This window comes from Coloeus monedula (genome assembly GCF_965178545.1).
Source record: "Coloeus monedula genome assembly, chromosome: 4".
NCBI classification, from domain to species: Eukaryota; Metazoa; Chordata; class Aves; order Passeriformes; family Corvidae; genus Coloeus; species Coloeus monedula.
The window spans coordinates 69,247,230-69,265,084 of NC_138784.1; the positions used below are offsets into that span (position 1 = coordinate 69,247,230).

Below are 17,855 nucleotides of genomic sequence, written 5' to 3' on the forward strand. Positions count from 1 at the left end.
AAGAGACTGTGGCTGACATTAACCAGTGTCAACAAGATTATATTGTTTGGAATAAAGATTGATGCCTTTGCTTACAATGGATGCTATACAGTTAACTGAAATATATGATGCCCATCTGCCAGCTTTTTTATGTCAAAGCATTTGTAACCAGGAAAATGAGGAATAATAAGACTTTTGGTTATAGGAGGGAAAGGTGAAGCTTCTATGTCTATAGTTCAGGCTTCTCTACATTTCCAGCACTCCCCTTCCTATCTAAGCATGACATGGATACTTAAGGTAAAACAGATTACACAATTAATTTACTTACAGGTCTTAAGAAATTATTTATAAAAACAAACCAACCAGAACAATAACAACACTAATACACATAAACTTTCACTTTGCGGACATCTTTGTCTTCGCATTCTCTTTGCCTGTTGTAATAATAGAATGTATTGTCCCTTCTCTGAAGTTTCTTAACAAATCCAGTTTCTGGCCAGCACTCTACCTACAAGCAGAACAAAAAGGACATGCAATCACCTGAACATGCTCACATTAAATGATGTTTGTTCATTACCTTGCAAAGAATATAGGGTTAAATTCCATAGGAAACCCTCATTTGCATCTAAAGACTACTTTTCTATTAATTTGCTGAACTTCTAAAAACAGACTGAGAACAAGATGTCAGAAACCAGTTTTCAGGTTTAGCATAAACTTATGTGATCTGAAAAGCCTAGAGATAGGAATCTAACATATTTGACAGGCTAATTTAAAATTGGTCAAGTCAAAGTTTTTAAAATATCTGATTTAGGAATATAACATTGATGCTATTCAGTTATTCAGTAATCTGAGAGGCTGCAAGAGTCTGCTTCTGTAAGACTGACATACACTTAAAGGTTTCTTTCAGACCTTCTGACCATAAAAAATGTGCTTTTAGTTAGCAATTTCATGAAAATAAAGTAAGCTGCAGACTGTGTCAGTCTTAAAAATGGTGGGATCAACCCCACATAAACCCAGTGCCACTCTGGTGTTCTTCACTGTTCCACAGTGTAAAGCTTTAAATTAAAGGCTTGAGCATTTGCACATTCAATAGCTTTATGGCTTTAATAGCTCTCTCAGCTTGAGCATCTATGACTACTTCTGATTAAACTAAACCTTAAAAATCAGGTAATAAGCATCTTATTTCTCTTCAAGGCAGAGCTGACAACAGGATGTCAAACTAGAACATTCTCTAATTGGAGAGCCCCAGAAGTGGTTTCATCACTTACCTTATGACTTCAGGCATACAGCTGTGTTATTTGCATTGTCTGTCTAAACATAACAGCCTTAATATTCATTCTACCTACACTATAATTGCATCTTTAGTAACAACTGCATTACAGAAACCTAAAATGGACTAAACAAGACATTTCAGAATGTGTAAGTTGAAAGAGAATCACTGCCAGGCCCTGGCAGACTGGAACAGAATACACACTCACATTACAATGACTCAGTGGTGTTCTTTAACTTTCATCAGGGTTTAACTGCCAGTGGTTGTGCCCTGCCATAAATCTTAAACACACAGATCCTACCACAATAATTACACGATTTCCTTCTGCAGTTATTGAAAATCATACCACAGCTTTTGCAGTGGTATCAGAGTCCATGATAAAATAATAAACTGTATCTTATTATGCACATCGATGTTTTTTTGTGTTGTGAGTTAACTGGATGGGGAGTGAGTTTCTTGGAACTTTCTGTGCTTTCTTATGTGCACAGGAGGTCAACATCTTTTAAAATTGTGGTTTTCATACTATATTTGCTGCTTTGGGAGATAAATTACAGAGTTGTAAGAAAGATGATGCATTCTTCCCTGTATTAACCTTTTGGTTGCTGTTTTGAACCTCAAGTAGCCACTGGATATTTGGCCACTACTCAATAGCTCATCTGATGTGCTGGGGAGCATCACCACCAACTGTAGCGAGCAGAGGCACAAGTCCTTGGTGTTGACAAGAGCCTGTGTCACAACTGCCTTTAGCACAGCTGGCATCAAATATTTCCATTGTGGACATCATTTTGACAGAGGCCAAGTTTTGAGTGTGCACAAAGTCCAACTGTGCTACCACATAATCCAACTGCAAACCGAAGCAGTAGCAATGACACAGGACTGACTCCGTGGACAACCAACGAGTTTCCTGTCAAGTCTATTGACAGAGTAATGGGGAAGCTTCAGAGAACTCACTTTGAAATATTTCTTCCCTCAATACTGAATTATTCCCTTGGAGATCAGCTACATCTGTTCAAAGAGATCTGTGATGCTTCTAAATGCATCAGAGAGGGGGAGCAAAACACAGGCTAGGCAGTGTTTCTGTTTCACTTCTGTGAAATGAGGTATTCTGCACAGTAAACAACAGCTCCAAAATTCAAGTCAGACCTGTGAGGAAACACTGTATCAGAACCTAGCCTAAATGAAAGGAAATAAGCTGCATCTCCATTCTTATTTAATCATTTTACATGAGACAGAAGTTTAAAGTAGTAACCCTTTCAAAGTTCTGAATCTTACCTCATCAACTTGTTTTACTTGTTTATATTCCACCTCATCTCTGTATCCAGCTTGCTGAAATCTGTATAAGTTCTCTACATCATCTGACCATATTTTGGCACGATGCATAGATTTTGGTTTCATGTCAGCTTTACTCATGACTTCAGAAACTTCAGACTTCTTCCTGAAATTAGACTTAGGAAAATTAAATAGAGAAGACAGAAGCAAGTGATTTTGTTGGGGACACAGAGTAACAGATAGAAAACAAAATTTAAAATAAAGGAATTACAGAGTTCAAAGTCTGAGGTTAAAAAAGGAAGAAGTTATAAGCAGCTGGAATCAAATTAAATGCACTGCTTGATCTCAAACAAACCCAACTCATCTGTACTTCCATACACATCTTGACTCAACCTTCCTAAAACTTAATTGTGCAAATTGATGCATTAAAAAAATATTAAATGCAGTATTTTTTAAATTTCACATCTTCGCATTTGCTGTCCCCTTGGGGCAGGCAGGCAGATTTCCAGATTTTTCTTTCTTGCTCCTGAAGTGACACAAAACTGGGAACCACAGAATGAAGATCTGGGCTGTTACTGAAGAACAGCAAACACTCAGGAGAGGAGAGGAGAGGAGAGGAGGGGGAAGGAGAAGTGTGCAGCCAGTCACACAGCCACAGTGCAGACAACAGAGATGAGGTCTTGACAGATAAACTGGATAAGGAGACAAGGCACACAGCCTGCCAGAATTCACCCTTTCCTACCTTCACCCAATCCAACTGACTGCCACTGACTTCCTCCTCACACAAAACCCATTTGTTCAGTCTGCTGAGACACAGTAAACAAGTTAATCAACTGCTAAACCTGAAAAGAGCAGAGAGGGGGCAAGCTGAAACTCAAACTGAAAAAAAAAAAAGACAAACCACCAAACAAATTAAAAACAACAGCAACAAAAAAGCAATAAAAAATTGCAGACAGTGGATACTCACCAGGGATGGATTTGAACTATATGAAAAGAAATATGAACCATTTGACTTCTGCCTTATATCTGAATTTCACTGCATTTACTTTCCTGAGTGTATCTTATTTTGCTACTCAAATAGAACTTTTGTTGCTTCTGCAAGCAAAACACACGTATCACTATCATGCCTAGCAGGTATGATCAGAGATGAGTACTTTCCTAGTTTTGAAATGTCACCAAGCTTCAGCTGTATAATTAGGAAGGAATGAAAGCTTCTGGATTTTGCAGTGAGAGGATGAATATAGTCTCCCTCCCTGTGGGTAGGATGTTGTCTCCAAACCCTGCACATGGAGTAAAATTTATTTTCTTGGCAAGTTCCCATATCAACAGAGAGCTTGAAAAGTTGAATGCTGAAATCTTATCAAATGCAAAATGCCACTAGTCTGTTAGAAAAGCAGAAATTGGAAAAAAAGTCTTGCACCACAGGATAAAAATCTTTGGGAAAATTATATCAAGAATTATTGTTATCATGATGTGAAACTAGCAGAAAGAAGCCTGAACACCTGTCATCTGTTTGTATGAGAGCCATCAAGAGACAAAGAAAGGGCCTTTCATCTCTTACTGAACACACTTTATTAGAGATCAACAAAAATATGTAAAAGGGCATTTTTCTGCCAACACTTCACCATTTCTTGCAGTTCAGTACTCCACACATTCTTTTACCAGGCATTGCAGCATTTTGCAATTCAAAGCAGCCATTTACTGAAATAAAAAAGAAATCTTCCCACCTGGTTATGAGGTATCAAATACAAATTAACAGGATAAGCAAATCCTTATTCTTAATATTTCGGGTAGTCTTTGGGATATCTATCTCAATATTTTTTTTTTTCCCTGTGCTGAAAAGGGCTCTTTTGCAGCCATCATGGGATTTTTCAAGCTCTGTATTTGTTCATCAGTGTTTGATGAGAACTGTTGTCAGTCAATATTGACTTTAGACAGTCAATACGATTAGGAATAACATTAGATCTTAATAAATGCTAAGCCATAATGAATGTAAGTGTCTTATGATAACTTACATGTCATTAGTATTAAGTACTTCTTTACAGGAGGTTCTGGATTCACCCAATGAATGTTTTTCTTCAAGACATGTAGGTAGGTCTGGGACTTCCTGAGTCACCATGAATTCACAGTGCCTGTCCACAGGCGCTCCTGCCCAAAAAGTAAAGAACATACATCGAAAGTTCCAGCTTGGTGACTTCAAATAATGAAAACACCATCCTGATATTTTTGGGATGCTATTTGAAAATTGTACTCTTTGTCTATTGTGTGTCCAAGTTCCAGGCATAGAGCTGTTTTCATTGTACCAGAGCAGGAGGCAGCTGTACTCCAGCCAAGAATTCAGTGAAGAGATGAAAGACAACAGACAGATAAAGGCAAATAAAGAAGACAAGAGAATGGTAAGAAAATACCCAGTTTAATATTAACACTTTTCATTTAAGGGGAATTTTTGAACAGTGAAGTGCACTTTGCTAAGATGACAATGTTTGCCTGCTCCTAATTTAGGGTAAACAGTGAGTGCTTTGGTCTTGGGAACACATTTTTTAATGTTAATCATAACACAATTACTGTGGAATCCTAACTAGCCTGGGCTCAGAGATGATGGTTTCCTGAACAGTTACACAAGCTGTAAGGGTTTGTGGGAAGAGAGCATCTGCTCCTTTAAGGCATCTGCTCAAGGACCATTTTCACTGCAAAACAGGATTACAGGAAAGGGAGGGAGCCATACAACAGTATATGGGGACTCAAACCTGAGCAGCAAATGAGGAAGGTGGTGATGAGAACCACAGCTGGCCAGTCATGGGGCATGTGAAGAGCGTGAGAATGTTTATTCCAGCAAGGTTATCTGATCAGGGACCTTGTCAGTTGGGAAATTTGGGAAAAGGGGGGAAACAAACAAATCGTGCAGAGACAAGGACCTGGCAAAACAAACATAGAGAACAAACCTCAACTCTAGCACTAATAGATGGGCTATCAGGAAACTACAGGAATGACATCCAGGGAGATCAACCTGAACTTTGCACTGGTGAGATTATTACCCAGGGGGATCCAGACTTGGAGAGCTGTGGGAATCCATGGAACTGTATAGATCTGTGAGAAACGTGTAGGAGAAGTGGAGCAGGGAGGAACAAAGATGGGAACAGACAGAAAGGAGTATAAAATAAGCCTGTCCTATGTAAAACAGGGCCAGTCAGTATTACACACCTGGCTGAGCCCTACACCTGGTCATCAGAGGTTGTCCTACCTTATTGTATCTTCTTTTTAAATCTTAACTGTCTCTCTGCATAAGCTCTGTATTCCACATGTGTGTGTGGTGCAAGGACAAAGTGTCAGCTCTGTGTGAGACCTGTGTGTGAGTGGACAGTGGTGCCAGCTCCTGGAGTCAGGCTCGGGGGTATGAGCACCTCTGGCATGTGATATCAGCTGCGGAAGCAGGTGGGGGTACTTAACTTCCAGCCACTGGAGCAGGAACAGGATGTGTCCTGAAAAATTAGCTACTGGGGGAGGGCTGTCATGAGTGAGGGGCTGCATGTCAGCAGGTTGAGCAGAACTGTGGCTCACAGCCTGTGTGCCTGGTGCTGGGGAGGAGTGGTGTCTGTACCTTCACCCATTTTGGTATACCTAGGGTGCACACCCATATTCACCAGCAAACCTGAAGCTGAAGAGTAGGGACACCTTGGGTCCAGGCCAGGGTATCAAGTAGGACAGGGGGCCCTGCTGCATCCTCAGCCCAGCAAGGAGCACCATGTCCCCAGGCAGGAGGGGCCCTGGGCCAGAGCAGCGGGAGGGCTGTGCCTCCTACAGCACTTAACCCAAGTCAGCAAATACAGGACCTGCTTGGGGTCTCAGAAGAGTCAGTAAGAGATTTCATAGGATGTGAAGGGGTTGGAAAGGACCTTAAGGATCGTCTGGTTCCAACCCCCTGCCATAAGCAGGGGCACCGTCCACTAGATCAGCCTTGAGCAGTCCCAGGGTTGGGGCAGCACAGCCTCGCTGGACAACCTGCTCCAGTGCCTCACCACCTGCTGCACTGTAAAAAAATTCTTCCTAATATCTAATCGAAGTTTCCCCTCTTTCCAGTGACTTCTACCTACTCTACCCGGCAGCTCCCTGTACACGCCGTGGTGCTCAGGCAGACATCCCGGCCTGAATCAGTGCTGCGACGGTAACTTCACCCTGCTCCCACTGCCATGGCCACAACCCGCCCACCCAGCCCTTAAGGCGGCCCACCTCGGTTCGAGAGACGGAAAACGGGAAAACGGCGACTCTTCCCACGCGGGGCGGGGCGGCGGGCGGGACGCGCTGGCGGCGCCCCTCACCGGCCTGCCCCGCCCCCAACCCCCTCACGGCTCTCCCCCCGTGACGCCAACGGTCGCCAGGCAACCGCCCGCCGTGGCTCCTTTAACGGGCCGTGCCCGCCCCTGATTGGCCGGGGCGGGGCGGGGCCGCCTCGGGATTGGCCGGGGGCCGGGCGGGCGGAAGCGCGCGCCGCCCGCCATGAGCCGGTTCGGGGGTCGCACGCGCGAGTACCCGGCCGTGTCCATCGACCGCTTCGACCACGACAACGTGCGCGCGCGCGCCTTCTTCCTGTCGCACTGCCACAAGGGTGAGGGCCCGCCAGGGCCTCCCGCCGCCGCTCTGCCCCTCCCCGCGTGCGTCGTCCCCGCCCCGTGTGTCCCCCCACTGACCCCGTGCCTCTCTCCCCAGATCACATGAAGGGGCTGCGGGCGACCGCCCTGAAGAGGAGGCTGGAGGGCAGGTACGGGCTGGCGGCGGGGCGGCCTCGGGGGAGGGGGCTGGTGCGCGGCAAAGCGTGAGTGAAACAGCGTGGGGGTCTGCCGTGGGTCGTAAGTCACAGGGTAGGAATGGGACAGGGACACCTCCCGCTAGACCAGGTTGCTCCGAGGCCCCGTCCTACCTGGCCTCAAGCACTTCCAGGGATGTGGCATCCACAACTTTTCTGGGCAACTTGTTCCAGTGCCGCACCACCCCCACTCATTGTAAAAAACTTCTTCCTTGTAGCTCATCTAGACCTGCCCCCTTTAAATTTGAAGTCACCCCACCTTGTCCCCACCATGTCCTTGTAGAAAGCCCCTCTCTATAGTTCTTAAAAGCCCCCTTTAAATATCAAATGGTAACAGTAATGTTCCCCCAGAATTTTCTCTTCTCCAGGCTGAAGAACCCCAGCTATCTCAGCCTGTCTCCACAGCAGAGGTGCTCCAGCCCTCTGGGCATCTTCCTGGCCTCCTCTGGACCTGCTCCAACAGGTCCCTGTTCTTCCTGTGCTGAGGTCCCCAGACCTGAATGCAGCACTGCAGGTGGGGTCTCACCAGAGCAGGGGGGCAGAATCCCCTCCCTTGTCCTGCTGCCCACAGTGCTGGTGATGCAGCCCAGGATATGACTGGCTTTCTGAGCTGCAGATGCACACTGCTGGCTCATGTCCAGCCTCTCATCCACCAGTACCCCAAAGTCTTCTTCAGGGCTGCTATTAAACCCCTTTATCCCTCAGTCTGTTTTGATATTGAGGTTGGTCAGACTCAGGTGCACTTGGCCTTGTTGAACTCCATGACGTTCATGAGCTTCAGAAAGATCTCTTTGTTGTTCCCTGGAAGTGTGTTGGTACACAGAGATAGTGCTGTGCCTGTGCAGTGAAGGGGGCCAGCTGTGCTCTCTGAGGTGTATGAGCAAGTAGCCAGCAGTTTGAGGGAGACAGTTATTCCCCTCTGGCCCCACTTGTGAGACTTGTCTGGAGTACTGAGTCCAGCCCTGGGCTCCCCTGGACAATAGACCAACAGGTGTTTTGGAGCAGGATCACCATGCTGGTCTGGGGCAGGAGGGTGGGATGTGTGAGGAGAGGCTGAGAGAGCTGGATGTGTCTTCAGCCTTAGGAGTAGGAGACAATCATGTATCACTGTTTGCAGGTAGGGGTAGAGAAGATGGAGCCAGACTCATCATGGAAGTTCATAAGGAAAGGGCAAGGGACACCTTTTTCACCATAATGATGATCAAACATGGCAATGGGCCCAGGGAGGTTGTGGACCAGTTCCTAGGCTCTGTTTATTGGAGTAGATGTTGCATCTCCTGAGATGCAAGCATAGAATCTCTCTTTGCTCATCAGGTCTCTGTGCACAAGCTCAAGCTTCATAAGGGAGTATTCTGTGTTCTGCTGAGTGCTGACTGTCCCAAATGCCTGTTCCTTGTGCAGGGGTATAGAAATGTGTGTGCAGGGATACAGAAACAAGCAGATAGGTCTGCACATGACCATGAACCACACACTGCGTTTGTGTCCACACAAAACCATACAGGCAGGGGCACACAGGGGTATATTTGGGTTTGCTGTGCTGAAGAGAAGCCTGCAGGCTTCCAGTTCTGCAGGTCTCCTCACATGAGAGGTTTCTGAGCATAGGGTTGATGTACTGGCTGCCAGGTGCTGATGTGTTGTTAGATTGTTCCTCATGTCTACTTTAAAAAAACACTTACCTGTGTTTTTTGTCTCCTCACAGCTTGAAAGTTAAACTATACTGCTCACCAGTAACTAAGGAATTGTTGTTGACTAACTGGAAATACAAGTTTTGGGAGAATCATATTGTGAGTTTGTGTTTATTTTAAAATTAGCACTTTCCAAGAAGTGATTCTCAGAAAGAAGCAGCTTCACCCTCCTCAGAAGTGTCTAAATATTGGTGTTGATACAGTGTTTCAGGCCTTAAGTACTTCCAACAATGTGCTTTCTGCAGCTTGCTATGTGGGATTGGTTTATTGCTGTTGGTCGTTTAATTATTTTTCCCTCCACAAAATTTTTCCTTTTCTCTCAACTTCAGCTTTACATGGCCTTCATCTTTACAGTGATCATTTGTACATTTGAATTTGTATTCATTTCCTTACCTTGCTCACATCTCTTTGCTGCTGTCCTTAATTTCTCTTTTGCTTCATTTAAAGTCTTTCATTGCTTGGAGTGTATATATCTGAAGTTATATGATTTTCCTTTTGATTTTTGGAAAATGGACTATAACATGAAGAAGTTTTAGTATAAAGTCACTGAAGAACTTAAATGTACATGACAGTGTTTGGAGCCAAACTGCAGGGGATCAGTGTTATGTACAGGTGTGAGCTTGTAGTTATTTCCTTCCCTTTGCAGATGCAGGCATTATGAAATTGAACATGAGGTTTTTTATAGAAGTAAAATTAATTCTCTCTGCACAAACACAGGAATATGTGCTCCCAGTGATTTGTGGGCTCTGCTTCTGGTAGTAGGGGGCAGTGGGAAGTGCTGCAGCACAGAGCTGTCCTTGCAAGATGCACTGCTGTGCTGTGGATGTTTTGGGCTTTGCAGTCATCCAAAAATCAGGCGTGTGATCCATCCAGAGGAACAAGAGCTGTTGCTGATGGAAGTCCAACATGCTCTAACTTTTTTAGGTATGCACACATTGGTTGAGGTATCTCCATTTAATTTTTAGATCACTTTTAGGAAAATTTATTCCACTGGAAATGGAAATTTATGACTTACTATGGGAAAATGGGTTTAATTTTACAGGCTTAGCATTAGCCACAGTGAGTGCTAGAGATGTCTACATAATGAATACCTGGACATAAACATGAAACAGAATGTTCAGTAAATCCTATAATGCAGTTAATAATTTTGTTACAGGTTGCATTGGAAGTTGAAACTCCAACTCAGATTTCTTTAGAAGATGAAACATCTGGTGAGGTAAGTTACAGGAAAAAAAGATTCATATTAGTCATGGGCTGTAATGCTGTTTACATGAGTACAGGAAACACAGCTGCAACATCCAAAGTGGACAAGCTGTTTTTAAAATGTATGTGCCCCTCCTCTCCTCTAGTGACAGAACAAGGGGTGATAGTTTTAAACTAAAAGAGAGTCTATTCAGACTAGATAGAAGGAAGAAGCATTTTACAATGAGGATGGTGAAACACTGGAACAGGTTGCCCAGAGAGGTGGTGGATGCCCCATCTCTGGAAACATTCAAGGTCAGGATGAGGCTCTGAGCAGTCTGTCTAGTTGAAGGTGTCCCTGCTTATTGCAGGGGAGTTGGACTGGATGAACTTTAAAGATCCCTTCCAACCCAGACTATTCTGTGATTCTGTACTTGTTCACCAGGAGCCAAGGAGGTAGAACTGTCCTCTGTCCAACTTGCTTTATAAGCACCATACAATACTTGGTCCTCTCTTCTGCCATGACAGGATGATTGTTGCTCTTTAGTGCTTGTTGCAATGGGAAGAGACTCTCTGGATTTAAAAGCAACACTAAATGCTGCAGGAGGCTGTGGGGAGTAATGCATTGCTTTCACTGTGCTGACAAAAGTACTGGTAGCACTTACTACAGTGTGAAAATAATGCTAACCTCTCTCTTCCAGAAAGAAGATGTAGTGGTGACACTTCTGCCAGCTGGTCACTGTCCAGGTTCAGTCATGTATGTCCTTTCAATACTTGAAATGTTTCACCACCTGGCATTTAATGATGTGTTTGACCCAAGTGTTGCTGTCTGCAGGTTTCTGTTTGAAGGTGAGAATGGCACTGTGTTGTACACAGGGGATTTCAGGCTTGCAAAAGGAGAAGCAGCCAGAATGGAGCTTTTGCATTCAGGGACCAGGTGAGCTATTTGTGGGACTTAGAAAGAATCAGATGGCATCGACAATTTGGGAATAATATACTATTTTTTTTCTCATTTTTAATTTAAAATTTAAAACTTAATAATTTAATAATTATTATATATAATTGCAATACTGCAGTTTTAAGCCCCCTTTGACTTATTCTTTGTAATAAAGAGGTAGAATTACCTCCTTTTGAAGAGAGAGGAAGTGGCATATCTTAGCACTGTGATGCAATGTTTACTCTGATATCACATTTCTCTCCTCCAGAATAAAAGACATCCAGAGTGTGTATTTGGACACTACTTTTTGTGATCCCAAATTTTATCACATACCAAGCCGGGTAAGTCTAAATAAACTGTGGGAGGAAAGGCCCTTAAAATTGTTAATTAACCACCCCTTTGTTAGGTAAGTCTTGCAAGGCAATGCCATTTTGCATTACCAAATCACAGCACTTTGGAAGTATCTTCTAAGATGATTGACAGCATTTTCTACACTTTTCAGGAGGAATGTTTAAATGGGATCTTGGAGTTAGTGCGAAGCTGGACCTCGCTGTCTCGTAATCATGTTGTGTGGCTGAACTGCAAAGCTGCTTATGGATATGAGTATTTATTCATAAACCTCAGTGAGGAACTTGGAATCCAGGTAACGTTTCTCTAATTGTTGTTTGGAACCTCAGTAATGATTGTGGCCAGTCACTGAGATGGCAGTGGCTGTTCAGAGGGCTGCTCTAGGTCGCTGTTAGGCCTGTTTCATTAACTTCTCTTAAAAAGTGCAGTTGTGCTCAAAATGAGTTAACTAGTTGACTTCAGTCTGGAACATCTGGACTTCACAAAAAGAATTTAATTCCCAGTTTTCAAGCTTTGTGTTTACCTCTCTCCCCTTTTTTTTGTGAATCGTAAAAGTAATTTGCATACAGTATTAATAGCCAGTAGATAGATTCTGAATTCCTCATGAATATTCATCCCTCTTCAGCATAGAAGGTATGTTCTACTGTTCTAGATGGCTGACACATCTCTGCTTGGACATTATTGGGGCTAATAATTTAACTGCCTGCCGGCATTTGGGGAGAGCAGAGTCAGATCTGAATAGCTGCTCCAGCTGCAGTCTGGCAAACACACTGAACTACTAAAGAGTAAACTCTGGCTTTCTCTAGGTGCACATGAACAAACTTGATATGTTCAGGAACATGCCAGAAATCCTGTGCCACGTTACCACAGACCGACACACGCAGATTCACGCCTGCCGACATCCTCGGGTGCGTTCGTTCTGCAAAGCCTCCCCTGACTTTGCTGTGAAAGTGTGGTTATAGGTGCTGATGTTTGGGACCTTTTGGGTTAATGAAGACTGGTGAAATGGTGACTTAATGTAAAGCAGAGTGAAAACCTTAGTTAGTGGGTTGAAGGTTTTGGGGTTTTTTAAAAAAAAAAAGGAAAAATATATTAATTTATGCTAGAAGTAATTTAATTGTATTTGAAACCTGAAAATTGTGGTTTTAAGTGAAGTGAGACAAGCAATAGTGGATCAATCAGGTATTATCCACTTCAGTGTATCAAAAGAGGCTCAGAATGATGCCTGCTGCAGCCACGCACTGTGTGGTTTTAGCACAGGCCCTCCCTTTCTGGGATGTCTGGCTGTCTGGCTGGAGGCTCCAGCTTGGAGAAACACAGGTAGAACCCAAGATGGCACATTGGGGCATTGGTCTCTGACTGATTCTCTCTGCCAGCTGCACTAAAGAAGCAAGGTGTGGCAAGGTCTTTCAAGGGAGTTATAAGTGAGAGAAGAACGTGGTTTGGCTAGATACTATGTTGCTTAATTTCTGGGTAAAAAAGGTCACTGTTGGGCTTAATTTTATATTCCATTGGACAGGATGATGACTGCTTCCGAGGCAACAGACTGCCCTGTGGGATGACTTGCTACAATGGAACTCCCCTGCACATAATCAGCATCAAACCCTCCACGATGTGGTTTGGGGAAAGGAAAAAGAAAACCAGTGTAATAGTGAGGTGAGCATTTGGGCCACACAGAAACCTGTTGTTTCAGGTTTGTAACTTGCCTGATACCTGTATAACTGAATCTCAGGTTATGCTGGTCTGTTGACCAAGGATGAAGAGCAATTACCTAATTTTTGTTCCTCCTCTGTTTTATTTAGGACTGGTGAGAGAACATACAGAGCTTGTTTCTCTTTCCACTCTTCATACAGCGAGGTTTGTATACTTGTAGTACTGAGTATACATTGATTAAGGAAATGTAAGAGTTTTAATTATTCTGGAGTGGATGACATGACTTGTCATAATAAAAAATATCTTGTCAGTAATAAGATATAAGGGGATAGGAAGTTCTGAATGCTGAAGACAAAAAATTGCTTTAATATAGCTGCAGAGGAACTTGTTAATGTAGGGCAGGATTACAAGCCTGTTTCCTGTTCTCTGTTCTCAGTGTATAGGTCACTGGTACAATTGTTTTGACTGCCTTTCTATTGTAGATTATTGTGTAACTGTGCAATGCTGAAAGCATGGAGTTTTGGTTCACAATACATTGTTTATCTACTCAGATTTGGGTGGGTTTGCCTTCTTTTCTCTGCCCACACATTTAAACATAATTCTCTCACATCCTGACTGCCACTGTTGCCCCTCTTCCTGTGTTAAAAATGAAAAGGAAACTGGTCATGGCAGCATCCTCCCCACAATCACACACTTTCATTTAACATGACTCAATACAGCTCTAAAAACACTTCTTTCTCCTAAAAAACTGAACTGAAACTGGATCACTGATAACAATGAACTATCACAAAATCTTGCACTACAAAATGGAGGAAGGCAGTACTGTTTTTAATATCCTGGATAAATTTAAATTTGCTCTGCCATGCAGAATTTTAAATGTAGGTCCCAGTGTGGAATTTGCTGGTGGAATATGGGGGATAGTGTAACTGTAACATTCCTACCTCCACATGCAAAAATAGATGGGTCCTTGTCTTGGTTTGAGACAGTTTAAAGGAGAACACTCTGGAATGAGTTGTCTCCCTTTATAGGTTCAACCAATCCCTTTCCACCAATAAGGAATGAACACGAGTAGAGAGAAATTAAAAAAGAACAGTTTCCTAACAAGTGGAACAGCATCAGGCAAAAAAGAACAGTAAATAACTGCTGGAAACAAAATTGCAATAACATTATGGGTCACCCCAGGACAGTCCTACTGTCTGTACAGATAGGAGTGTAATCCACAACCTGCAAGTGTTTCCAATGCTCAGCACTGAAAACGCCTCAGCAGGAGTGCCCCAAACTGGACACAATTCTTCAAGAAATTTACTGGAGATCATCCAGAAGACAACAGAGTAAGGCTTGGAAAAAACAGTGTATTTTGTCATAATGGGCTTCTACAGGGGACTGAAGAGAGACTTTAGGAAGAGGAAAGGGATACCTGATCTGCATACCTGGAGACTTGAAGTCCAGTAAGGCAGCTGCATTTTGGAAAGATCAACAGCAGTAAGGACAGGGAAGCACTGGATCACATTCCAGGTCTTCCCAGCCTTTTCTTTCAGAGATAGTGATGGTCTGTGTAGATAATTGATACAGATAATTGTAGTGAGGTGTTAGGTGAGGCTGAGTTCTCAGCATCCTTTCAGGCCTGTTTTCTTGTTCCAGAGATACCCCACTTTGACAGAGTCATGGGCTACATTGGTCTTTACTTAAGACTACTAGCAGTACTTTTGGATGTGCTTGCATCAGTGCTACCTTTAAGTGATTTTCTTAATTATTGATGTAATTTGTTAAATTGCTTCTTCTTTTCTGGAATTTAGATCAAGGATTTCCTGAGCTATATCTCTCCTGTGAATGTGTATCCCAATGTACTGCCACTGGGTGCAACAGAGGACAAAGTTATGGAAATGTAAGTGACAAGTGGCTGCTGGCCAGAGGTGATCCAAACTCTGTTCCTGGAAGGACAATTCCCCTCCTGAATCCCAGCCTCTCAGGAGGGCCTCTGCCTTTTGCTTTACTTGTCAGATAATTCAGATTTTTTTTTTCTACATTCAGTAGAAATTTTTCTACATTCAGATCTGGGCTTTCTGAAACACATGTGTATGTTAAGCTGAGTCTCAGAGTTTGTATTCTACTTCTATCTGTGTGTAGAGGCTTTTCTGCTGGTAAACTCTGGGGTGAAGCTGAATACACATTCATCTCACTGTGTTCTGTGACCCATTTCTATTTGTCATTGCTGCTTCTCAGAAGTTTCTTTTAAAGAGGGTTTCTCTGGGGACTTGAACTCCTCCTCTCTGCAGAGCATCAGAGGCCAGTTCTCTTGTGCTGCTACAGATGCTGGCAGCTTAAAAAGCACCCTTGGGGGACAGGAGAGCTGTGGTGTCTCTTAGTCTGGACAGAACAAAGATTCCTGTTCCTTCTTCCTTTCCTCCTAGTAAGAAAGAAGACTTCCACTTAATAATCACTAAATAAAACCGCAGTTGGATTTTGAACCCTGTCAGCTTGTCTTCTCTAAGGAAGGAACTACAAGATAGTTTCCAAATTATGTACATGTTTTAAGGTAAATATATTGAAAGGACAGATTTCTACCTTTCAGCTGCTGAAGCTCACCAATGAATCAAGGATTTTGCCCTAGGTATTGCTGCCTTTGCTTTAACATTTTTGCTGCAGTGCCTGTGAAACGCATGGAGCAGTGTACTTAAAACAAGTTAAAAGATTTACTTTTGCTCCTGAAAGCATATACTGAGTTCTAAATATTAACTGCTTTTCTCATTCCCCTCAGATTAAAGCCATTATGCAGGTCATACTGGAGAAACGTGGAACCCAGGTACAAGCCCTTAGGAACACTGAAGAGAGCCCACAAGAGAGAATTATCTGATACAGGTAAAGGTTCTGCTGCTGCTACTGCACCTTAAATTAAAGTCTGAGACTAAGCAGAGATGCCAAGAGCCTTGGTGTTCACTGCAGCCTGCCTCTGTTCAAAGCAACAGCTGGAAAGGAGAAATAGAAATGATGTGAACTTAGGTATTAGGAGGGTGAGAGAGCACTGATCACGTAAAAACACGCTTGTTTGCAGTCTTAAAATGCACTTAATGCTCAACAGTCCTGTAAGTTTTTGGATGGAGCTCCTTCCCTCAGTCCTAGATCAGCCCTAGGAGAGCTTGTTCTAACTGTCCCTGTGCTAGACAAGGCAAGGCAAACACTGTCAATATCATCCTGCAAAACCTCCAGCTGGGTTCAAGAATATTTTCCTCAATTTATACTAAATGAATTTTTATTAAAACTTTGCTCTCAACAAGATTTTAGCAGAGATGTGAACTTTTCTTAGTGATTTTCTGTTTGTTCCTTGCCAGATGAAGATGATCTCTTTGATTCAGAATTAATTTCTACAAGGCCTAAGATTCCAAAACAGCAGAGAGAAGAGAGCAGGCCCTCCAGTACAGGGCAGTCTGAAAATGCTGAAGGAAACATTAATGAGGGCACAGAAAGTTATGAAGGGACCACAGCTTACACCTCCCTCAAGGTAGACTTTGTGGACTGTGAGGAATCAAATGATGATGATGAAGACGACGAAGAAGAATCTGAAAAAAATACAGTTCAATTTCATTCCCATGAGCCAGATGCCACTTCCACAGCCAATTTCAATGGAGTAACTAGTGACCAGCAGGAGTCTAATGCCAATATCCCTTGCTGGGATGAATTTTTTACGGGTAATAAACTAGAAGAAAGTTCTGAAAATGAGGACAATGTGCCATCTTCAGCAGATGCTGGCGGGTCCCAGTCACTCTTCAGCGATTCAGATGGAGTAAGTGACTCAACACACATCTCCTCCCAAAATTCTTCTCAGTCAACACACATATCAGAGCAGGGGAGCCAGGGCTGGGATAGCCAAATGGACACAGTGCTCATCACGTCCCAGGAGAGAAGTGCCCTGGACATGAGCAAAGGGGGGAGCAGAGCAGTGGTTCCTGTGCTGCAGGAGACTCCCACGGACACTCAGCTGGACAGTGGCAGGGGGAAGCCACCAGGTCAGAACAGACCTTGTGCCCACTATGGTGCCTGTGCCTTAAAAAGCAAAGGCTGTGAGAAAGCTGCAGAGGCTGGTGCTGCCCATGTTCAGGATGTGCTGGTGGAAACAAGTGACAGCTCCAGGACTCCTGATCTGGAGCTGAGGAGGGACTCCCAGAGCTCCTCTGACTTTGAAATTCCCTTAACTCCTGATGCTGAAGCACCTCAGCCAGACAAACTGCACCATTTATACAAGAAGCTTGCAGCAGGTGAAAACATTATCAATGAGAAAAAAGTCTCCTGAGAACTCATATAACTGATTACCTCGTGGTAGTACCCAACATGTTTACTAATACCTGAACTCTTTTTCTCTTTGTGCTGCTTACTATCTGCAGCTATGCTGAGTCATGCTTTTTTCAGAAATACCTTACTGTCAGAACTAGGAATCTGCAGCCTGTGTAACTTTATTTTTCCTTCCATGAAATACTGAAAAGGAAGTATTCCCAGGAGGGACTGTAAAAGCCTTCTACCTCTCAAGGTTCAATTCTCCAGGACTGTAAGCAGACAAAAAATGGACCAGACAAAACTAAGGGTAGAACACTAAATGAAATTTAGTGTTTAACATGAGCTCTAGGAGTTTGCCTTTTAATGTGATCTCAGGGTTTAATAAAATACACATTGTTAACTGTGGGGAAGAACACCTAAGAATGACCATGCAAACAAGGCAGTTGTAATATGGCTTTAATC

The 17,855-nt window shown here is 43.3% G+C and overlaps 2 protein-coding genes across 2 annotated transcripts; one reads left to right on the forward strand and one right to left on the reverse strand.

Moving 5' to 3' along the window:
* Positions 1-358: 358 nt before the first annotated feature.
* MEIG1 (meiosis/spermiogenesis associated 1) lies at positions 359-4,637 on the reverse strand (the record flags this gene model as incomplete). Its single annotated transcript, XM_082280302.1, has 3 exons — positions 359-487; positions 2,522-2,684; positions 4,534-4,637. 3 exons carry the CDS (start codon positions 4,635-4,637, stop codon positions 359-361), a joined length of 396 nt encoding a protein of 131 aa, XP_082136428.1.
* A 2,375-nt stretch (positions 4,638-7,012) lies between these two features.
* On the forward strand, positions 7,013-17,514 carry DCLRE1C (DNA cross-link repair 1C; the record flags this gene model as incomplete). The annotated part of the gene is made up of 14 exons (XM_082280301.1): positions 7,013-7,121; positions 7,223-7,274; positions 9,019-9,103; positions 10,161-10,220; positions 10,888-10,943; positions 11,022-11,123; positions 11,392-11,464; positions 11,626-11,766; positions 12,278-12,379; positions 12,991-13,127; positions 13,274-13,328; positions 14,921-15,009; positions 15,883-15,983; positions 16,454-17,514. 14 exons carry the CDS (start codon positions 7,013-7,015, stop codon positions 17,410-17,412), a joined length of 2,121 nt encoding a protein of 706 aa, XP_082136427.1. The 3' UTR covers positions 17,413-17,514.
* Between the last annotated feature and the right edge of the window lie 341 nt (positions 17,515-17,855).